The sequence below is a fragment of the Euwallacea similis genome, chromosome 3, assembly GCF_039881205.1.
Source record: "Euwallacea similis isolate ESF13 chromosome 3, ESF131.1, whole genome shotgun sequence".
NCBI lineage: Eukaryota > Metazoa > Arthropoda > Insecta > Coleoptera > Curculionidae > Euwallacea > Euwallacea similis.
In genome coordinates this window covers 4,127,345-4,151,322 of record NC_089611.1, presented here as the reverse complement: position 1 = coordinate 4,151,322, position 23,978 = coordinate 4,127,345, and the positions used below count along the sequence as shown (strand labels likewise).

Sequence of the window (23,978 nt, the reverse complement as noted above, 5' to 3'; positions counted from 1 at the left end):
TTATGGTCTTACAAGGTTGTGAAACGTGTAATTTTTACCTTCACTATTCATTTACGATTTAACTGGGGCCTTGGGAGGGACGCTTGACGAACTAATTTCGGTTCAATTCAAGCGGAAGCTGGTAAGATTTGCTAAAAAGCAACAGACAAATAAAAAAACTCGTAATTATTAATCGTTTTTATTAAAATATAAAATTCTGTTAACAACAAATATTTGTATATTATCACAAAGGCGAGTGTCATTATAATCACTTGTTACATAAATTTGACTATGGTACTGAAATATGGAAAGAAACTTAAGATTGCAAGTTTATAACCCGGTAACGGGAAAGGAAGTTCTTTTTCGATTATAGGCAACAAATATCAATACAGCAGAGATCTAAAATGTAGTGCATCTGAACACGTATTTAGGTCCAATGTAATTTTGATATATCGGATCTTCTTAAAATAACAAATTACCCTAACCAACCAAGGAGCAATTAAATTCAACAAAGTTCGGCCTTTAAATTTTTTTTTTTTAATTCAAGAACTTCCCGTTATTCAAACAAAAATTTTCTTGTTTAAATAGTAAAAACGTTGTAAACTTTGCGCACTTAAAAGGTTCACTTAAAAATTCCAGATTAGCTCCCCAACCTTTAGATCAAGACTCAACCGAGACTGAAATATTTAAGTTATTCTTCGTTAAAGAGACGAGAATCAAATGAAACGAAAATACAACTAAGAACTCATATGCCCACTAGCACAAAAAATCTCTAGGTAACTTCTTAATTACAAAATAAAATGCCATATGTAGCATTGTAATGTCAGTTTGTGGTTTGTTCTACTGCTACTAGTTAAAAATATTAATCTAACTGACAGTAGGTACCTACTCGTCTTTGCCAACTTTATGACTGAAAATGAAAGTATCATCAAAGTGGCTAAGTGTATTTATATTTTATTAATTCAATGAAAATTTAAAAAAATTAGGTACTGCTTGTAAGTTTTTGTAAACCAGAAATTAGCTATCTCGTGGACTTGTCATCTTCTGGTACTTCTGAGTTATCTAGAGGGGGCATTATCGCCAAATGTTGACCAGGGGTTAAGTTTTCTGTATCGACGCAGGCATCCAAAACGATTTGATTGAATTGATCGGGTTTGTCGGCGTAGACGTGATGTCCTGCTCCCGAAATCACCTTTGGAAATAAAAAGAGGGTATAAGAAAAAGTTATGAACTTGCAAACTAATATTATAACCTCCTAGAACATATTGTAATTAAAGTTCTTTACAACTCTAATTAAACTAACCTTTAACTTGAAATATGAATTGTATCTCTTATTTTTGATAATCTCCTCCGCGGAATGATCAATCCACGATTTAGACCCCCAAAGTAAAGTAATCGGAATGCCGCCATCCAAACGGTCAATGCGTCTGACCATGGGATTTTTCGCCCATCCGAATCCAGACATCATGGAATGGAAGGCACTTTCTCCGCTAAACAAAAAAAATATCTGATACTAAGTTCATATAAACATAACTTTAAAAAACTTCCTCAGTATCTGAACAAAATTTTAACAATTTTGCATAAAGCAGAATGTACTCTTTTTTAGGGTATACTTACCTGGGACGCTGCGAATTGCATTGATAGATATACTGTGGGATTATTTCATTATCGTTAAGGGCAGCAGAATATTTTTTGGAAATATCTGGTCGAAGCGCATTGATAAACCAAGGTCCTAGAAAAAATAACACATGTAGATTTTTAAACACACAAATTACACATAACATAGAAGTAAATAAATGTCCTCCAGCGATGCCTACTTACCAAGTGGCCCTGCCATTCTTACGCTAGTTAAAGGATTAAACGGTTGCATAATATAGCTTAAAGTCTTCACCCATAGCGGCACTGACTCATTGGTATCACTGGCTTTTTCTGGAAACCCCCATGGATCTGCCAGAATCAAATGTTTTACTTTGTCGGGATAAGTGAGTGCGTATGAAGTAGCTAAGAAACCACCCATACTAAAACAAAAAAACAAAAGTGCTGGATAAAACAATAAATTAACTGATAAAATTCAAATATTAACAAGATATACGCAGACACTTAATATTGAAAACATTTACCTGTGTCCGCACAGAATAAAGTTATTTATAGTCATCTCTTTTCGCCATTCTTCCAAAGAACGGACCATCTGTTGTTCTGCTTCCATCGCATCGCTAGAAAACGATGGTCTCGAAGACCTACCAAAACCTAAATAAGGGCAAATTTGAATGATTTATTAACAATTTCAATTAGATAGTTTGAATTAAGTGGAAAACCCAACTCAGTCCAAAACTCCTGTGTCTAAATTAAGGGACTAAGTAGAATCCATTCCGTTTTTTGAATTATTTCTTAGGTTTATAAATATACAGGGTGAATTTTTTAAGTGTGTCACGTAAATATCTCTGAAGCTATGAGTTTTAGAAAAAAAAGTTTCAAATAAAAAAGGGATTATATGAAAGGGGAAAACTTTTGGCATCATCACTGTTTCGATTCAAGGTCATCTTCATGCTCTAATCAAGGTCAACTTTGTTTTTTCAAAAGGAAACCCCACATTTTTTTGACAGATTCTGATTTGTTGTTCAAAACAAACATGTTTTTACTTGAAACATTTTTTTATTCATTTGATAGTTTTGGCACAAATTGACATTTTTAAAGAACTTTGTTCTAACGAAAATGCTTGTATCGATACATTCAAGAGAAGAAATTTTAAAAAAACATAATTTTTAAACAATTCAATCAAATAAGTGTTCAAAATGATGTCCTTCTACTTCAATGCATTTAGCGATCCTCATTTTGAATGACTGTTGGATATTCCAATATGTTTCTGGTGGAATGTTACGGCAAGCTACTCTTATTCTTTCTTTCATGTTTTCAGCAGTTGTTAGCACTTCAGCGTAGACAATTTCTTTTAAGTACCCCCAAAGAAAGAAATCTGGAGATGTTAAGTCTGGTGAACGTGCTGGCCAGTTAACATAAACACCACGACCAAACCACTTTTGAGGAAACATTTCATCCAATTTTTCCCGAACCACTGTTACATAATGAGCTGGGCACCCATCATGTTGATACCACATGGTCATTCGTCGATTTAGATTTACTTCTTCCAGAAGTATTGGCAAGTCATGTGCTAAAAAATCGAGATACTTTGCAGCATTAAGATTTCCATCGATAAAAAAATGGCCAATTAAATGTTCTCCCACAATGCCACACCAAACATTTACAGTCCATGGACGCTGGTTTTCCACCTCTCGCAACCAATAGGGATTTTCAACAGCCCAGTAATGCATATTGTGTCTGTTAACTTGCCCATGGTTTGTAAATCCAGACTCGTCCGAAAACAACACATTCGAGAAAAAATCATCATTTTGTCTGATTTTTCTTTGAGCCCAAGTACAAAAGGTAACTCGGTTTTGAAAATCGTCACCATGTAGTTCTTGATGAAGAGAGAAGTGGTAAGGATGAAACTTATGATTTTTTTAAATTTTACAAACACTACTTTGTGAAATACCAGACTCTTCAGCCAGCTGGCGAGTACTTACATGAGGATCAAGTGCAATGGCAGTTAAAATATCAATTTGATTGTCTTCATTTTCAACGACAGTCTTTGAGCGTGCTCTTTTTTGTGTTTCGACACTTCCTGTTGCTCGAAATAAACTAACAATTTTATTGACAAAAGTCCGTGACGGAAGTACGTTTTGTGGGAAACGCTCGGCATAACGCTGCACCGTTGCAGTAGGACTTCTACCTGATTCGCCATAAGCAAAAATAATTTCAATTTTTTCGTCTTTTGAAAATCGCGCTGCCATTTTACAATATTTATTATTCTAAAACTGAATTAAAACTGTAAGCGAATAGGACTGTGGGTTCTACTTGTTTACAAATTGATAAAACATCTATTTATTACGTTTTTTTTATTCTTTCTTTATTCGACCAGAAACATATTGGAATATCCAACAGTCATTCAAAATGAGAATCGCTAAATGCATTGAAATAGAAGGACATCATTTTGAACACTTATTTGATTGAATTGTTTAAAAATTATGTTTTTTTTTATTTCTTCTCTTGCATGTATCGATACAAGCATTTTCGTCAGAACAAAATTCTTTAAAAATGTCAATTTGTGCCAAAATTATCAAATGAATAAAAAAATGTTTCAAGTAAAAACATGTTTGTTTTGAACAACAAATCAGAATCTATCAAAAAAATGTGGGGTTTTCATTTGAAAAAACAAAGTTGACCTTGATTAGAGCCTGAAGATGACCTTGAATCGAAACAGTGATGATGCCAAAAGTTTTCCCCTTTCATATAATCCTTTTCTTATTTGAAACTTTTTTTTCTAAAACTCATAACTTCAGAGATATTTACGTGACACACTTAAAAAACTCACCCTGTATAACTACCGACTGACTCTCATCATCTTAGTTCAAGATTAATGAAAGTATCTGTAGGTTTTAAAACCTTTACCTAATAAGTCAAAGGCATATACAGGTCTAGAAGCAGCCAAAGCGTCTATATTTAGACACCACAACGCAACTCCCGCTCCTAAGCCATGAATGAGGACTATAGGTGTTTTTGGTGATTCTGTGTTGAATGACAGCGTCCATATTTTGTCCGTAGGACCGACAACTGGTCCTATGTCTACATAGAACCCTCGGTATGATGTCTTAACGACTAGAAAATAAAGGTATTTATGTGAAAGCAATTTGGCTTAGCAGGGATCAAAATTAGGAAATTTCCAATTAAGTCATACTGATAATTACTGTATTTACTGTAGAACAAAAGCATTATTTTCCCTACTAGGTCTCTGCTCCTATTGATAAAAACATATGATTGACGAAACGCACAAATCCAAATGTGAAGTCCAAAATTGTCGCTGATACACGCCTTGCATGCCAGAAATTCTATGGGTGTGCGAACCTTCATGTATATTTTTTTGTGACGATTCAAACATGATAATCATCATTTAACGCATCATCAATAATAAAACTGAAAAGTATTCGGTTGTTGGTCCACGAGACAGCGCGGGGTAAAGTTCAAGGAACAAAAGTATGAGTGTATTTAGCTTCAAAAAATATCATTTATCTATTGCGAAAAACTGCAAACCCTTTGTGCTGAATAATGTATTGTGTATCAGCAACTCATATTTTACTACATATTTTTCAAGTATCCCCACAAGGAAAAACCTGGGGCTGTCCAATCTGGTGGATGAAGCTTCCACTCAGTATCTTAAGTTTTATTAAGGTCTGGCAAGAAAAAATTCTTAAAAAAAAATTATCGTTTCACGTGCTGCGTAGAATGTAACGCCATTCTGTTGTATGCAAAACGTGTTTTATGCCAAGTTCTTCCTACTGTGGTTGCAGACATTCACCAATTAATCATGCGTCAATTTTGTTTACAGCACAGACGAAAGATATTCACATAAATTATTGCTAACAAACATGCACACATGAAAATAAGATTATACTTACTTCTCAAAATCTTCTTTTCAAGGGTTCTTAACATCACTTCAGAGTATTTATTCCATGAGAGCCAATTTGGACTCAACCACCTGTTAAGACAGAAATGTCAGTTTTTAATATAGACTTAACTAAGTAATATCTCAGAAAAATCCATAGCAGTTATCAACAATTAAAAACAGAAAAACTTTCATTTTGATGATCATGGAAAGTGAACATTTTTATATTTCCCAGAAGGCAGGGGAGTACTATTTCGGCTTTTCAAAATATTCCTCCAAGTATTTAAAACAAAAGATTCAATTGACATTTCCCTGGTGCACAACAATAAATGTAATATATCTTTACCCGCTACCTTTAAGTAAATTATACAATCCTCAGCTCTGACCAAAGGTAAAGTCACCTGTCGTCTCAACACAAGCCCCCTTTCCACAGATAGAGGGTGTTGCCAAAGCATTTTATAAGGCAATAGGCTTACCTTACTTTTTGGAAGTTACTCGTTCAACCACCCTTAGAGTAGTTTTTGAACAAGACCCTCAGTTCTAATTAAAAATAGGGTGAATTTCACATGTTACCTCAATACAAATCTCCTTTTTAGAGAGGCTGAAGGGGCGAAGAGTTAAAGTTGAGAGTGTTTTTACAGCAATTTGTTCATACTTTTTTAAAACTAGGTTAACATAGACAATCAAAGAAAGGGTGCCTGTCACATGCTCCCTCAACACCAACCCTCTTTACACCGAGACCAGAGAGGTGAAAGCTTGAGACAGAGGGTGTTTTCATCGCATTTTAAACATGCTTTTTGAAAGCTAGATTAACGCAACAACGCAGAAAACTTACCAGAAAACTTGAAGAAAAAGATTGTAATATGCAAAACCCAGCAAAGTTAACACGGGAAACAATTTGGCGTTAAAAAACCTGAATAAAAATCCAAACATTTTCCATTTGTTTCCAAACAAATCGAAGGAAAAAAATCAAAACAAAACCAATAATATGTTAATTATCGAAAACGATTTACCTTGACTTTTCCTTAGCTATGATTCGGTTTTCGGGCACTTCGAGCATGACGGAGCGTCGCAAAAGTAGATGGGTCCGTGCGTTCTCGTTCTATCAGAACTATTTTTAAACAAACCACAAATAGAAAAAGATAAGTAAAAATTAAAAAGACAAACAAATCAGACGGTTTGATAAGCACAGTTGTCAAAAGTGTCAACAACAGTTGACTTGAAAAAAACTGATTTGAATATGACGCATTTCTAAGTCTCCTCAAGTGGTGCTCTCTAGGGGCGATACACGTAAACTCGCCAAAGGCGGTAATCGTGCTGCATTTGAATTTTTATGATGTAGTTGCGTTCTTCCGATCTTTCCTTGGTTAATGAAAACGATTCTTCCAAGTCAATGGATGGGGTAAAAGGCAAATGTATCATTTATCCACTTTTATTGAAAATAACGCACATTCAAATATTAATCAAAATAACAAACTTTACACTATAAATTTCACCTAGAGACTCAACTCATGCATTGGCAGGAAAAGTATGATAAATTGCGCCAATCTCATATAACAGGTAATATGTGGCAAATCAACGAATAATAATTCATAAATTATCTTATATTTTGGATAAATACGTTGGTACTTTTATTTCTATAAATTGTAATAGCCTATTTGAGTAACGCAACAAAGAGCTTCAATAAAAATAAAATATAAAAATATGTAAAATATCTCTAATCTAGTTGTTTAGGTATGGTCAACTTCTAATCGAGCTGACGAACAACGAATACCTACCCCTACCTCAATTCGTATTTAAGGCTGCAGAACATCACAACATTTCCTATCAAAGAACCTTAGCAGTTAATTCATAATGTAATAATAATTATTTTTAGGTATGCGAACAGACTTTTTGGTAAATCCGTTTAACAGCTTGAATTGCAACGTTCTAATCTCATCGATGAACACTGCCCGCAATTCTACTCCTTAAGCCCCAACTCCAAAGAGTGGTTTTTAAAAATATTTGAGAACTCATCAATAAGGGTCTCGTATCTGAACGCTACCCTGATGTCCGGGACGTTAGTCCTGGCGATGTCATTTCCAGCCACCCCCTCTTTGGTGTAATTAGGCCCCAACCAATACTGCTTAGATTTATGAGGAAACCCAGACATCAGGACGCTGTTCCTGGCCAGTTCGCACATGTCGCAGCTGGACAGCTTCCATACCTGAGCCGCAATGGAGTACTCTTCCATTAGCGGCTCTTTGGTGAAGTGGAATTGCAGAGGGTCATCAGTTGATAAAGATATCACCAATCCTCTAGCCAGATATTCAGGTAGAGGATTTCTGTGGTAGTTCAAAAAGAGGCTATTGTTAGAGAGAGGCGACATGGCAATGCCTATTTGGGCCAAATAATAGAGGTACTGTAGAACCGGCACTTTTCTTAAGAGAAGTCCGTGAGAAATATTCTCTGATAACATGTAGCCACAGACTAAATGCTGGACAGGCCCGGCCTCTCCACAATGAGGTCTTAGCACGAAGGTCGGCAGCCCCTTTTCGGCCCTAAAATGGTTCAGTACCGCCAAATTGGCGTACATGTAGTACATGTAATAGGCGTAATTGGGGTTTTCTTCATCGCTCCAGTCTTCAGGCTTAGGGGTGTCTTTATCGAACAGTGGGTTCCTCTCGGGCTTGCTTTCGTCGTCCACCGAATCAAATCCGATGACGTATTGAAGAAATTTATGCAGGTTTGGGTGGGAGCTAGGGCGAGCAGTTACTTCAAATAAGGGCAGGAAGATGTTGTCGATCACTTGTTGAAAGTTTGTCAAGACTTTGTTGAGCTTGAAGATATCGCTGTTTAGTTGAGGGATAAGTTAGAGCGATTCAAAGGGGAAAATTTAGAGGGGCACTTACAATAATCTAGGAGTTTGGATTAACCAGCGCACATTGTCAGAATATACGTTGGAATCTATTGCCCATGCAGCCAACCTGTCCCACTCATCCTTGGTCTTCCCATAGATGCTCAGACGAAGCTCAACATTCTGATACTTCGATTCCTCTAAATCACTTGCTACTTCCTTGATGATGCTGGCGAAGTATTTTCCCTAAAAATTAATTTTCCTCAATTCGAATATATGAATTCTTTACGCATTGATACCTGAATGAAATTGTCAGTTTTCAGGAAAACTTCCCTCAGCCTGCTTTCGCCAATAGGATTATACTTGGCGTTGAATTTATCGAATCTATGGAAAGTATTCCTGTCTGCATGTACATCTAACATGTCCACGGTCAGGTCAAAGGGCGTGAGGTTCATGGACTGAAAGCAAGATTTATAAAATTGAAATAAGTGTGGAATCACTGAGTTGTATTATACACTGTGCCCAAAATAACGATGTCTAAAGCGGTCCATACAGACGTCTTTAACGCCTTCAGATTAGTTATTTCTGAAAATTCATAAATGAAACTTCTAATCTGCCTTACTGATCTTTACAAAATCCCCTACCTAATAGACATGTCCATATTTTGAATACACTGATGTATCGGGTGTAACTCATCATATTTATAACTTCTGATGGGTATGGTTTTAAGGGTAATTGCGGGTAATCCTCGATTCAAAGTTAAGTGAATGGTTTAACATTTTAAAGGAATAGGAAGAATAGATTTGAACGTTGCCATTAGACTTATAAGATATATTATACGATAGAAAAAAACCCTTTAAAAATCTCAAATTTCACCATCCTGTACAGATATGTCATTAAGGAATAGTTTGCCATCTCACCTCTAAGGGATAAATTATAAATGTACTATTAATTTTATCATCAAACCAGTTTTCATATACAAGGTGGTTCAGGTTTTAATAGACATACTTTAATCACGTATTCCATGCCCGAAATCAACCTTAAGTCGCTATATAGAATACCCTTTAAGATATGTAAAGAACTTGGTGTTACTTCGTCAAAAATGAAGATAGTTATTCATATAAAATTATTTTGAAATTCTTCCTTTTAGGTTATCCCCCCTTTAAAGCTGGAGTTAGAAACTGAGTTTTAGATATTTTTGACCCATAAAAAGGCCAAATTATTAATATGCTGTTAAATTAACTGCAAGCTAATCTTTACAAAAACGTTAAAATAGAGTATTAGTTTGAATCTTAAAATCAGGCTTAGTTTGATGTTACAGTTCACTATTTTTGCTCAAGGAATGTGTAGTTAATGATTTAATTTTCCGGATACCTTGTATGATATAATAATACATCTGGTTTAATAAATTATGAGCGCCGGGGATGCACTCATTATATTACGCTCTACCGGCCTTTCTATGGGCAACCAACAATACATAATTGATATGTTTACAAAATAAATGTGTCAACCGATGGTTTGATGTTTTAGCATTGAAATGCTACTCAGAAACTAAATAAAACATCTACGCTGAATTCTCAAATAAATCAAATGAAGACTAAAGTAAAGGAAACACTCAAACGTTGGATTAATAACCAAAGACATCGCAATCAAAATCTGAAATAAATTTAAATTTTGCCTCGCGTGCAATGCATGACGTAAATATCACCTGGTCCACCACGTGATTGTTTCAAGCTCGCTAATTGGCCGGCACTTTCAATTTACAGCGCAGTAGTCGTGCGAAAAACATTTGAGTTTTATTATCGTCAGACAAATGAGGCTCTCTATGTTAATTTGCATTTTTAAAATCGTAAAGTTCGAATAGGACGAGGTGCTGTCGATGTACGTTCGCCACTTTTTTTAGAAGCCACATTTCAAGTGAGTATAGAGTAAATTCTTCGAGTTTTTGGGAATTTAATACGATAAGTTATCCAGGCTCTAAAATTTTATTTTTAATTTAGGACATACGTATATCGCTCACATGTTGTCAAATGTTATCTAAGCATGTTGTTAAAGTTATCACTGCCCATTTTGACAACCATGTAGCCCAAAGGCCAATGAAGTAGTTGCAACTTTAGTATGTCTTAGAACAGCTAAAACATCCATATATTATCTTATTAGTTGTTGTTGGTTCCGAGCTCAATGCTGTAAAAAAAATTATGAGCATTTCATTCTCAAAAAAACATATCGCAGGCGAACGGACAAAAAATCTAATAACATTATCCCTGCCGTCATCCGCCATTTTACTTTAGTGCATTGGTTGACAACCGGGAGCGTTCTTCTCGGCCCATTTAATGAATATTCGTCGAATTTTCTTGAAAATCCCTCACCGGAAAAAGGAAAACGGTGTAAAAGGGCGGTGGAAAGTTTTATCCATAATCTAAACTTATTTAGCGAAAATAACCGCGATTTCTATAGCGCAAATTGTGACGAACTTTCTGGAAGGTTTTTGCGGAGTTGTTTATTCTGTTTAGACCCCATTCGGTGTATGGTTAGGGGATAAGTTATTTACGGAAAAATAACGGAACTAAAGTGCGGGGATCGTGAATATGTGAAAGACCCTGAAAATTTTCGGTTTCAGTTGCTGGCGCATGACTTTTTTGCCATGAGTCATGCCATTCTTTCAAAAGGCTAATTTGAGGTAAGTGATGTATTTGATCATTGTAAGATTAAGAGAATTAAAGTAGATGGAGGGTAAAGACGTACAATATATGGAACACTCTGTAAATTCCTCGTTTCAATAACTGAGGAATGTCTTTTGATATGAGTCATGGCATCAGGTGGTTGGTATTTGGTCATTACATCCCATTTAATCTGCCTTTTTTAGATTTCATATTTTCTGTTGATTATTCTAAGCGGTATTTGATAGTGTTTAATTTCTTTTTATGTGTCGGAGATTGAGCTCTTGCTCAAGAATAGGTACCCAAGTCCTATTTATCCAAGCTTACTCAACAAAAGGCCACGCGTTGATTTTTATAAGTAGAATACATACAGTATGTAACATTTCTATTCGTACACCTGCATTTTTAATGTAAAAGACTCTCTAAATGCTTTTAAATTTATTTTTAGCAATATTTATTTCATTATTGTGATCAAAAAATATGTTGTGAACAATTATATAATGTTCATGAATTTTTATCTTCTAATCTACCATAGATAATTAATTAAATTTACAAAAATGTCGTATTTACTACGTGCAACACTTCTATTCGTACAGTTGATTAGAAAGGGAGCTAAATTTTAGTAAACAGTTTTTTTTAAGAATTCCTTTGGATATATTCACGATGAATAAAAATGCACTTACATATGTATCTGATGTTTCTTTTATTAGTCATTTGGAAAATGTCGAAACGAGTGCAGTTAAGTACAGATTTAAAAAATTCTATCATAAATATGGCTTTAAGAGGCTACAGTTTGAGAAAAATTGGTGAAATGACCAACAAATCGCACTCAACAATTCAATATATTGTTAATAAATTTAAAACTCAAGGATCCATTAAAAATTTCCCCAAAAAACCGAGACAAAGGAAATTAAGCGAAAGAGAAGAAAGGATAATTATTAAAGAAATTAAGAAAAATCCTAAAATTAGTGTACCAACAATTCGTCTGATCCTTCAAGATATAACAAGAAAGCTTGTATGTCTTCAAACAATTCGTCGAGTACTGTGGAAAAACGGATATCATGGTAGAATACCCAGGAAAAGACCCTATGTCAGTAAGGTAAACCGCCGTAAACGTCTTCTATTCGCTAAAGAGCATATAGACAAAGACGAAGAGTTTTGGGATAGTGTCATTTGGTCCGATGAAACCAAAATCAATCTTTTTGGGTCCGATGGAATCCATAGAGTGTGGAGAAAGGCCACTGAAGACAATAATCCACGTAATACACTTCCAACTGTTAAATATGGTGGTGGATCTTTAATGATTTGGGGGTGTATGTCATCAAGAGGAGTTGGATCTGTTGACTTTATTGAAAATACTATGGACAAACACGGTTACAACGAAATTTTGAAAAGAAACGTCAAGCAAAGTGCCGAAAAATTAGGTATGCCCAGGGTCTATAGATTCCAACACGACAACGACCCGAAACATACGGCTCTGCTCAATAAAGAGTGGTTAATTTGGAACGTTCCAAAATTGCTTCAAACACCTCCGCAATCGGCCGACTTAAATCCCATTGAGCATTTATGGACCATTTTGAAAAGAAACATTAGAAAAAATCAAATTTCCTCAAAATCAGAACTGAGACAAATTATTCTTCAAGAATGGGAAAGAATAAGTCCAAATATATGTAAAAAATTAACATCGTCAATGAAAAAACGATGTCAAGTGGTAATTAAAGCGAAAGGCTATTCCACAAAATATTAATTTATTTATTCAAATGAAAATTATTGTTTATTGGTGTATTTAAATTAAGGTGTACGAACAGAAGTGTTGTATGAAAAGTGAATGTTTTTGTTAAATTAACGAATTATTAATGTTATATATTCTAGAAAAAAAATTTTTTGTTACATAATTGTTTAAAATAGAGTTATTGTTTACTGTGAAAAAATGAATATATTTTTTATTGAAGGGTAACACAGATATCGCCTTTTTAATTCAAGAAATGCATGTGTACGAATAGAACTGTTGTATACTGTATATGCACTTTCTTTGATTTACCCTATTTTGATAATGGTTCTATTTAATTCTGTGGCAGTTATCAAAGGCATGCTGGCATACATATACATGACTTATGAAGTTTTCTATTTCTAGCGTAATTTTGGCGTCCTCTAGACTGTTTTATGCTATGTTCAACACACTCTTTGTGTTTTAAACATATTAAACATATATATTGTCGTAATAATTTCACTCGGTTTATTGGAAAAAACTAAACACATATATTCTGAGAACACAGGGGCAGGGACTGTTTACACGGAAGGCACAATAGAGAGATAAGTCTCGTCAAGTATCTACTGTGAGGAAGGTAAATTTCTAGTCACCTTTTATCGATTATATTATATCGCAAGTAAATCCCTTTCCTATTCAATTCACGCTTAAAAGGAACGCAAACAGTACGGGTGTATTCCCGATGGTGAAAAGCCCGTTCCAGGATTACCCGATTTATTTTCTGCATGTTGCCACTGTTGCCAGAATGTGTCGATATATGGTTTAAACTTCTATTCTTATTTTAAATTGATTCTTCATTTTAAGTACATTTTTTAACTGTCCTCTAATCGTAAGAATTTTCCTTGTTACGGATTTTTCGTAATCAATTGCAGAAGTGCTACGTATCACATCTTATATATTATGAGGACGCCGGAGAATAAAGCAAAATTCCTCAAAGTTTTTTTCACTTTAAATAAAAAACAACTGTTTTTCGGGATGATCTTTTGAGCAGCTAGAATTACCATAATTTTATTAGGTACTTAAATAGCAAATCCATGCCTCAGATAAGCAAAACCAATTCCCAAATGATTTGTAAAAATTCGTTATTATCTACAGTGAGAACACCACACACCAGCACTTTATAAAGAAGTCTAAAAAGCACTTTCGTTGCAATATTAAAACAGAAACATTCTAATTCAACCAAAAGAACCATTCCTCCTCATAAAATACAATTACCCCAAAATCAAAACTACACCATAACTTACGAGATCCATAACCTCATCTTCCTCCTGTATACCGACCTGGAACACTTCCCGTAAGGTCATGGCCTTTCCATTAGTCAAAGTCACTTCTTCATGGGCGTTATTCTTCAAGGTCTTCTTAATAAAGCGCAGCAAGTGCTTTTGGTTCATGCAAGAAGCCGCGTGGATGTGAGTATCCACTTTTCTGATGTTGTAGAAATCTCTGTGAGGCACCGCTTTCTGAGAGGCCAACTCTCGGAGTTCGTTTAAAAGAACGTGGAGTTGGAATTTCGATGAAAGGTAGCTGAGACGACGATAGCAGAAGGATTTTCTAATGGAAGAGGAACGTGGTTTCAGAGATATTAGAACATGATTTAGTTATGTAACTCTGCGTCTTACAATGGTCCATCAGCTATCATGTTGCACATGGTGTAGAAGTCATTGGTGAATTGTATTACATCAGGATAGGGGTAGTCGTTGGGCTTTCCTGCAGCCACAGCTTCTTGGTTGGAGTAGATGTTGTAAACTCCCCCATTGTTAACGAAAATTTCTCCAGTTTCTGGGATTTCCGGAGCTTCCCAAGGCTTGGTAGTAGGAGGGTGATGGATTCCATGTTCTAGAAACCAGGAATTTTATAAGACTGCCTTTGCTATTGCAGATTGATTAAGCAACCTGAGGTCTAGACATGTATTAAGGTGGAGTAGGTACCTATACTACAGTCGTCTATAATAGGTCATGTTGTGACTACCTAAAATACAAACAAAATGGCTGTGTGATTTTTCCGTTAGGTATGAAATGGATATTTTGGATTTGGGACGTAGTAGGACATACACTGCTAACCAATTGATAAATGGTGACACAAGTACTTGCATGTTAGTACATGCTCACAAAAAAGTAACTTCTATGAAAATCTGACTGTTGCCACAATGTAAAGGCCTGTCGAGTAAAGGTGTTGTTCTGATTTAGTAAAAGCTTGTGACGTGTCAAAAATGTGAGAGCCAAATATTTGCTTGATGATTTGGGGCATTGAAATCATTTTGATGAGAGGTTGATTAGGGCGAATATTTGGCCATTTTAATACTACAAATAGTGCATTTTACCTGGCAGGGACAGCTCTGACTTTAAAAGATGGACAATATCTTCTCTTGTCAAGGATTGCAATAAAACGTCGTCAAACGAGGCTCTTGCTGTTCTAGTCAGCAGTTGCATATATTCTTCATCTAAAGTTTATTCATGCAATATTTAAGGGCAAATTTAGGAGTTGAGGAATTGGGAAAAAATATGAAAAAATTTAAAAAAATGAAAATATCAATGTTGAACTTCCTTTGAAATCTGCTGCATCTCCAAATACCTACATATGAAAATGCAAAATGTAGGTATATTTTCCTACCCAGAAAATGAAAAATTTAAGATTAATCGGAGAGAAACCTTGGGTGAAATTTAAATTTTGTTGTGTGATTATTATTAATTTTCAATTTGATTTAGGTTAGTTACCAGTCAATACAGATACCATATCCATCTTCCCTCCTTTCCTAAAAAAAATTCTTATATTTTTGTGAAATTTGATCTCATCAAAGTAGGCACACTCGTTTGGCCTTAATTAAAAATGGAAAGAAAACGTACCCACCCGCTGAAAACGGATTTTGAATAGATACCTAGCTAACCAAAACGGTTTTTAAAAATCAATAAAAAATAAAGATTTTACTGGGGTGGTAAATATTTAATGTCAACACACAGTAGACACCTTTACCTGTAATACAAAACTTCCATACTTATGGAATCGAAGAAAGATTACTCGCATATTACCATAACTTTATTGTTTGTCTAGAAGCAAATTCTAATATTAGTTAACCTTGGATAACCATTATGTTTGTGTAACTATATTTTTCTTTATATCGTAAACATAAACATTTGTTGCGGTTATCGACGACATCAATCAGTTTGTTATTTACTTGATACAAGAATAGCTTAATCTGGATATGTAATTTACGGATTAAGTCATGCTGATATCAAGGATCCAGAGATTAATATGTACATGTATATATATTTGCGGATTCATATAGCCCATACTCTTACAAACAATGTTCGATTTAGACCAAAACTAAAAGTAAAAAAATACCTTCAATAGACTGTTTTTCATCGTGCTTTTGTTGCTCATTGTCTGGATCTAAGAATCTGGCAGCAGTGGAAGAAAAACTTTGATGAGACATGCCCATATAGCGTTTTCTTATGTCCAGGGCCTGAATGATGAGCTTGGAGGCCCTCTCCAGATCTTCCAATGGAACCTAGCAAGTTCAAAACGTTATCAGTTGACTTTAGGGTCACTTTTTGACCTTCGATTATAATATATATTCGATATTTTTATACATCGATACATTTTCATTTACTTTAAACGATCACTATTAACATAGTCTGTTTAGATTTGCTTTTTCTCTTGCATCTGTTATCCCCATTTCGAAATGATTTTGTTACTGGTGCCTTCATGAGGCATTTAATGTGTAAAACAACAAAAACGATGTAATTTAGATTTAAATTTTCATACAACAAAATCCGATACTGCCATATAACACAGAAAGCTAAATATTTCTTGGATTATAACCGGGTTCCGTACAATCAATACTTAGATATCAATAGATTTAAATGAGAGCTGACGTCATTTTCGCTCTGAATTTCAAACATTTGCAAAACTGTTACTTATACTGAATGTGGGCACTAACTTCAGATTAAGTGTTGACAATACATTTCGGACAATTTTAATTTTATTATATTCAAGTTAAAAAATTTACCCCACTGGTGTCCTCTCCTGATATTGAAACTCTTTGAAAATGAGGCACGTAAAGGTCATGATCATCCAATTCGTCTACTTCTGCAGCTCCTACTACTGAAGGCTCATAATGGCTGCGACGATCTTCTAGAGCTCTAAAATCAATAAAAGCGTTATTAATTTACATTTTAATGGTAATTTCTACCTGAAATATGACAGAAAAATGGTACACTCAGATGCAAGTCCGAACATCAGAAATAATTTGAATCTTATAAGTGAACTCAGAAGTAAACACATCAAACTATGTGATTCATTCACGACTAACTGACCTTCCTCAAGGATGGCAGAACCCTTTTATTGGATTAATCTTAAGCCAATCAACCCCACAAGGTTTTGAATCGTTTCAGATTAAAACTTTTACTGCGTTACTTCTTAATAAAACTGTGTTTTATAGAGGGAAAACAAAGGAAACATCCCATAAGAATGGGTAAAAATGAATAGTTGACAAACAAATATTAACTCTGTTGTTCAAACTAACCGAATCTCATCTCTATAATAAAGAAATTATTAGTTATTTAAGAAAAAAATACCCACCAAATCGCGGATCTAATCTGTAAAAAAGAAAGTCTCGGCTTTTAGATAAAAACTAACGAATTTGATCAAAATTTCAAACCTTAGCCAAGTCAAAATGCTTTTGATACCTAATCGGTGACTGCATTGTACTCCAAAACACATGTTCCAGCATGCACTTACTTTGTTGTCAGCTGTCTTTGAATTTGTAACTTCTTTTCAATCTGTTCAATTGGAAACTGTGGAACTTCGTATGGGGCTGAAATTTCATTGGGCAGCTCGGGTTCTGCGTCCGGAAATTGAGAGTTTCCGACGAAGGAAGATGGACTTTCATTTCCTGAAAAGATTAAATTCCTAGTGCCTTTTTTTGAGTGCTAAGAAATTATGCACGTGTGTGTGTTTAGAAATTCCTGGATAATGTACCTTCTCTACTGCCATCATTAATTATTCCACTATCCTCCTCTGACCGATCAACCCTGGAAACTACTTGATTAAAATACATCGCTCGTCTGCGTTCTGACAATGAGAATGAAACACTGCGGTCAAACAGATCGGAGGCAAACTGACGGCCAAAACCAACAAATCGCACGCTTTCTATTCACCAAATCCGCCTTATCACCTTAGTCTGTTTGTTCAAGTTTAAATGTAATGAACTTAAGCTTTGGGATAGAAGTATGTAGAACTACGTATAGGCCAGACAAAAATAATTCGATAAAGATACGTTTCTCCTCTTTTGAAAACCGACTACTACTAAAATTAATTCAGCGATAAAATATGTATAAGGTATCACAATAACTATATTTTCCACCTCATGGAAAGAATCGTTAAGGCACTTAATCTAAAATTGGTCGGGTTTCAAGTACGCTTTCATTGTGATAGGCGTCAAATAGAACAATATTAAGCATCAATTAATCATATTCAAAAATATTTTGAGGTTATCAAAAATTGGCATCTCAAAAGAAAATTGCTATGATTGCGTTAATAATACATACATTATTATTTACATAAATCTAATATTTAAGAGCTGAGAAGAGATAGTGTAGGTCGACTTTTAAGTCAAAGAGTTCTTAAGGAATTCCTTATCAGGGAAGTGGTTAATACTTAATTAAAAATACACGTTCCCACTACTAAACCTGTTTTGGTTTTGAATTAATCCATTGCGTAGATAATTAAATTTGACATTTTTTTATGTTCAGTGGTCAATGGCACATATTCAATTAGATAGTTACTCACGGTTCAGTTTTAATTTGGATTATTTTAAAAAGGTTGCACATCTAAAAATGTTTATTTGGAAAATCGAAAAAAATACATTGTGTTGCTTATCTTGGAAGTAAAGACATACTTTAAGGCGTAATGTACAAATGGAGATTCGCACATATCTCTGTGTTTTTGTAGGGATTAAATGGTATTGTATCTTTATACAACAACAAGCATGATTCTAACAATGAAAAGCATCTATTATTGGAAAATTTAGATAAAAACGTTTTTAACTTTGATGTGGAATGTGACCCCTGAATAAATAGAGCCAAAGTGTGCGGTATCCAAAATAAACTTTGGCATCATTTACCAATAATTATTAAGGCATATTCATAGAATTAAGAAATATTTGATTAAGTTCCATATAGTTCCTATAACATTTGGTGAATTTTACTTTTTTTGGATGATATTCAAACTGCCTGGTTAAATAATAATTATTACTTAGTAGCGTTCTTTGATCGGGATGGATATGAGCACTGCGGTGTTCGTGTATAACTGCTAGGAGTATGCAATAGATGGTTTTAGGCACCAAGTTTTCGAAACCACTTTTCTCTTCCGGGAAGAACTTGTGACTCAAGATACACTTTCAAAATAAAGGAACATTCCCCTCCAAGATCTATCATAGATGTGTCAAAGAGTCTTAAGAGTAATGAAAAGCACAGTTATAGAAAATTCCAAAGAGCTTTCTAAATTCTTTAAAGTTCGTCCAGAATTCAAAAATTACTCTTGAGAATTTTGAAAAATACCCTCAGCATTGCCTGAAATGTTTTCCCATTTTTTAAAAATATTTTCCCAACAGCAGCTATAGTGTTTTGTACATTTAATAGAGCGGATAATTTGACAGTAATTTAAAACGATTCAATACAGCAGTTTTTTACATTCATGCAAATATCGGTCATAAAAATCGACTATATTAGCTTTTTTGATGACCTGCTGGATTTCTTAAGATAGTTTCTAAAAATGTTATTGATACTCAATTTATAGAATATCAACATTAACCAACTTGTCTATCATTTAATTAGTAAATTGCTCTCATTTAGAAAGCTCCCCAATAACTGTCTAAACGATATTGTCTATCGTAAGGAATAATAATTAACAATCAAGCTAAGTGACCATAATAATACTGAGCTTAAGCACGCAATATATTTACTCATAAGTTCCTTGTTCAATTCAAGTTCCCTGAACTTTCTAGAATAACCTTTTTAATTATAAGTTACTGTCATGTGATAGAAGGTCTTTCTCCTACCTGATCTATCCTCATTTACAAATGAGTCCACTCTCAAATAATTGGGAGAATTCACCAGAATTACCACTTCATCATCCGAGCTTTGATTAACACCCCGAGAACTCATATTCCACACTTAATTTCACAGGTTTTTGCATGCAACAATGAACAATGACAATTTTCTTAAAAGTCTAATCACGCAGCGATTACTGCGAGATTCGTTTTAACACTATTTAGGATAAATCTGACTGGCACTTTTACAAGCAGTAAAAATAAATTTGAACCACATAGGTGACCAATGTTAAAAATACATCCTGTTGGAATTTAATTTCCTGGCACTGTTTTTCCAGAGGTGGCTGAATTTTCTTTGCAACACAATCTTATCTCTGAACCACTTTACAGTGAATACTAACTGTATGAGAGAAATTGTTATTGTGTTAGTTGTGGGGACTATCACATGATATCAATTTTTATTACCATAATTCAGCAGTCAATGTATTAAATTAAATTGTGTAACATAATAAATTATGACTAATAAGTTGGAAAGATTCAAGGATTTTTTCGGTAATTTAGAGTTTCTCCGCATCGTGTTGATAGGATGTTTCAAGGAATGCATGCATTGTAGAAAGGAAATTTGTAAAAATATGTTAAGACGTTATTAGTTTGTAATAATGAGTTTTCAACGCCCAAAGATTGAAATGGCAGAAAGTCTGCTCAAAGAAAAAATATCATCAAAATAAGCCTATAGTGACAAAAACACTATTGTCATCTAAAAAATTTTATTAAAAATAATAATTATTCGAATACTTACCTGTTGGTGAAGATCCTTCGCCTCCATAAATGAGATCAACAATAATTCCCCTTTTGGACATTCAGAAAATCTCTTTACTTTAGTCGAAATTATTTGACTGGTACATGAACATTTCGTTGACTAAATGGCAAGATTCGTGACATTTCATGTCTCAAATGACTTCTTTATTTGATTTTTCGTGGCTGAAGTGATCTTTTTCTGAGGAGCGTTCTGATTTTCTTTAGAATTTGTTTCAAATACTCATCGACCAATTAAATGCAAATGATGTACTTAATAAGAACACAACTTCGATACCCAGATCAATTATTTTAATTTTTACAAAAAAAATTACAAAAATGTTTTTAAAATGTACATAAGTATTTTTCTCCTGAAACAGAATCTTTTTCCTCACTTAAGTGTTGTGTGTTACTGTGTTCGCTTTCAAAATCCCTTCGCTACATATCAAAAATGAGTCACTGTATACCTATAATTAATTATTACATCACAGGGAATAATTATACTTTTAAATCGATTAAAATTCTAGTATAACATTTTTGTTATTCATTCTAATTTATTATCTCTGTCTCGATGTGGGTTCCTAATATTCTTAATTAATTGTCCCTAATAAGCAATGGGACAATAAATAAATCATTTTGGGTATTAAAGCATTCTAGGATTTTAAAAGGTACCGTCATGATTCTGCGAAGCAGGAAGATCAACCAAAAATTAACTTCAATTTAAACATTGTAAAATTTTTAGAAATTATCGTGTAATTATATGTGTAAAGTGTCACAAAAATCAGATAAATCGTTCTATGGGAAAAAGCGAAAACAAAAATAAAAATTCTGACTGAAAGCTCTTGCAGCAGTGCGGCAAGCTGCACTTTGGATCCATCTGAATCTTCTCTTTGAAGAAGTATTTCAAAAATGATTATTGTCCCCGCACAATAGGTTAGAGTGATTTTATTCCTTGAAGCAATATGCAAAGAAATAGGAACTGAAAATACATAGGTAGGTACAACCTAGTAAGAGAAAAAGTTACTCATACTTGTCCATTCAAAATTGCATCTATAATATTTCAATAACATTTATATAATGAGAAAAAATTACGACTATAAGAACATCTTTCGGAAAATCGTTAGTAAATGGGGCATATTCCTTTTTTAATGTTTTAGTATTCTATAAGCTTTCCAGATTTCCAGTACCTTTCTAGTCTGAACTTTGACGCCTCTATCAGTGCTCCTTATAGTATTAATGTAGTATCACTATATTAGTACGGGTACTAGTACATTAAGCCAGAGATTGATGGTCAAGATTCTCCGTCGTGATTTTTAGATTTATTACATTTTGAATGAAGATCATTTAGATAGTTGAGTAGATATGGTATGCTCAAGTTCCTATGGTGAAAAATTGTGTTAATTTTTATATCTATAAATAATACATTATTTGTAGACATAAACCGTTTTGTTATGATATAATATAGTTTTGTAATGTTAATATCAATAAAAATTTGTTTACATATTACTGAAACGAGACAAAAATCCTACAGACATCTAATGACCTTGGTGCCTTATAGTCAACTTTTTAGTCCGGGACCATAAGCCGCCAAAATTAAATACTCGTGAAACCTTTATCAAATCTTTTAGGATTTTCATGAAAAAATCCTCCATTTGCGTCGCAAGATTAAAATTTCTCAGAAGTGTGACACTTACATATTTAATGGAGCTAATAAAGTATAGTGAATTTCCGAGGTCCTCTCTCGTCAATAATTGTCGTTGGTCCTATCAATACATAAAAATTCAGTTTGTTTATATTTGTAAATATCTAAACCTGTAATTATCAACATTTTAATAAATCGCCAAAATCCTAGTGGTAAAAACATGGATTGAACGTGATATGCGATGAGCTGAAGGTGATGTCACATGATGAAATCACATGAACTGAGAAAGAACATATGTAGTTACTAAATGTGCGTAGATACTTAAATCATTGAGTATGAGCGAAGCACTACAATTTCACAGCCCTTTGATTTGTTTTGTAAATAGGCATAGTACATGTGCAAATCTTATTAAACTTTTAAATTCCCTATGTGCCTAAGTATTACCACGAATCGCATTGGCCTAATTTCTCTCCCACTCTAAACATATGGCATAAATTAACCTCCTCTATTATATCTCACCCTCTAATCAAGAAACAGATCGATATACAACATAACCTTGTTTTCCCAGGACTTACAAAACACCACATGAAACTCTTCTTTTATTCATATACTAACCAATCCTTTGTTCCAAAATGACATCTCCAGATCCAGAATCTCTGTCCTCATTGTTGTCGTCATAAATGCCCATCGCGTTGGCTTTCCTCAACCCGTTTACCAGCATTCCCTCACTCATTTTCACCGTGTAAATTGCAATAAGAACCGTGTTAAATTCTCACTAGTGTAACCGAACACTTGGTTTACACATGCGAACAGTTGTGAGCTTACTGTTGCTGTTTAAAGTACCTTTCGGTGAAGCCGGGTGCACACAACGTGGCTCAAGCAAGAAACAGCGAATTGGGTTATCTTTGTGACGTCGCGTGCACATTTCCGTATCGAGACTACACTCTCCTCCTCGGAAAAGGCGTTGAGAATATTGATTTTGGCACACGGCGTAGATGATTTTTAGTTATCGGATATGGTTGCGCAAAATGTATAAAATTCTTGGAGTGAGACACTTTTTATTGGTGTTTATAACGTCACAATTAGATTATGTTTTGCCACAGTAACGATTCCAATGCCCTCACCAAGGGCATCCGGAACCTAATGGTTTTCGGTGAAAAGATACGAAAAAGCCATGTCTTTGTGCCTTTACAAGAACAGCTCCTTCAAAACTTAAAATTCTTTTAACACCACACAGATGATAAATTGATGATTAACCAATAGCATTTAATATTCCGCTCATCCCAGCAATTTTATTCACCATCTTAAGGGGACATAACACTTTCATAGTTCATCCTTCCTTCTTTGTCTCTATAAATTGCTTCTTTCAGAGGTTGCGATCTAGTAGGATAAAACTTCCCGAATTGTTTTCATTATCTTCAAATGGTGGAGTATAGAAGCCGATAGGGATGCTTGCAGTGTTCTTTAAATGCATTTTAAATTCATATCCCAATCTTTAGTTTTTGACATTTGAAACTTTTGATTGTTTCGAAATAAACCATAACTACAAAAATAATTCTGTAGAACTGTTGCGTTGTGAAACTACCCTTAAATGCACAACCTTTCTCCCATTTAACCAAGTATGTATCTACTACCGTTTATAAGATCCCCATACTAGATATTCTTAACTTGAACACACTGTATACTCCCTATAATATTCATTTATAACTAACTAAAATCTCAAAAATTATGAAAAGTAATTTCTTGACTTGAAGGC

The 23,978-nt window shown here is 34.3% G+C and overlaps 2 protein-coding genes across 9 annotated transcripts; both read right to left on the bottom strand.

Moving 5' to 3' along the window:
- Window positions 1–162: 162 nt before the first annotated feature.
- Window positions 163–6,671, bottom strand: LOC136419924 ((Lyso)-N-acylphosphatidylethanolamine lipase-like). 2 transcript variants are annotated; one of them, XM_066406531.1, is made up of 8 exons: window positions 6,487–6,671; window positions 5,487–5,566; window positions 4,483–4,689; window positions 2,100–2,226; window positions 1,801–1,997; window positions 1,597–1,711; window positions 1,283–1,469; window positions 163–1,171 (listed from the first exon to the last, which is right to left on the bottom strand). In XM_066406531.1, the coding sequence occupies exons 1-8, from the start codon at window positions 6,531–6,533 to the stop codon at window positions 1,001–1,003; spliced, it is 1,131 nt and encodes a 376-aa protein (XP_066262628.1). In that variant the 5' UTR covers window positions 6,534–6,671; the 3' UTR covers window positions 163–1,000. The 2 variants fall into 2 exon arrangements, with proteins under 2 accessions (XP_066262628.1, XP_066262627.1); XM_066406530.1 differs by lacking the exon at window positions 6,487–6,671 and adding an exon at window positions 6,309–6,456.
- Window positions 6,672–6,891: 220 nt separating this feature from the next.
- AMPdeam (AMP deaminase) lies at window positions 6,892–23,181 on the bottom strand. Of its 7 annotated transcripts, none has more exons than XM_066406706.1 (10): window positions 22,838–23,181; window positions 17,475–17,628; window positions 16,744–16,876; window positions 16,077–16,242; window positions 15,058–15,177; window positions 14,357–14,573; window positions 13,982–14,288; window positions 8,609–8,767; window positions 8,365–8,555; window positions 6,892–8,304 (listed from the first exon to the last, which is right to left on the bottom strand). In XM_066406706.1, the coding sequence occupies exons 1-10, from the start codon at window positions 22,953–22,955 to the stop codon at window positions 7,434–7,436; spliced, it is 2,436 nt and encodes an 811-aa protein (XP_066262803.1). In that variant the 5' UTR covers window positions 22,956–23,181; the 3' UTR covers window positions 6,892–7,433. The 7 variants fall into 7 exon arrangements, with proteins under 7 accessions (XP_066262803.1, XP_066262805.1, XP_066262804.1 ...); XM_066406708.1 differs by having other exon boundaries at window positions 14,018–14,288; window positions 22,838–23,180; XM_066406707.1 differs by lacking the exon at window positions 22,838–23,181 and adding an exon at window positions 19,795–20,148.
- Window positions 23,182–23,978: the final 797 nt, after the last annotated feature.

What these genes read in the sequence shown, in the direction of transcription:
- AMPdeam (XM_066406706.1), bottom strand. Translation starts at nt 22,955, where the DNA reads ATGAGTGAGGGAATGCTGGTAAACGGGTTGAGGAAAGCCAACGCGATG. An exon ending in GTCAGAGCTGTCCCTGCCAG is followed by an intron (nt 14,574 to 15,057) that starts GTAAAATGCACT and finishes CCTGGTTTCTAG; the next exon opens with AACATGGAATCCATCACCCT. An exon ending in AAGATGAGGTTATGGATCTC is followed by an intron (nt 8,768 to 13,981) that starts GTAAGTTATGGT and finishes TCTTGCTTTCAG; the next exon opens with TCCATGAACCTCACGCCCTT.
- LOC136419924 (XM_066406530.1), bottom strand. Translation starts at nt 6,406, where the DNA reads ATGTTTGGATTTTTATTCAGGTTTTTTAACGCCAAATTGTTTCCCGTG. An exon ending in ATATGCCTTTGACTTATTAG is followed by an intron (nt 2,227 to 4,482) that starts GTAAAGGTTTTA and finishes GCCCTTATTTAG; the next exon opens with GTTTTGGTAGGTCTTCGAGA. An exon ending in TTTATTCTGTGCGGACACAG is followed by an intron (nt 1,998 to 2,099) that starts GTAAATGTTTTC and finishes TTTTTGTTTTAG; the next exon opens with TATGGGTGGTTTCTTAGCTA.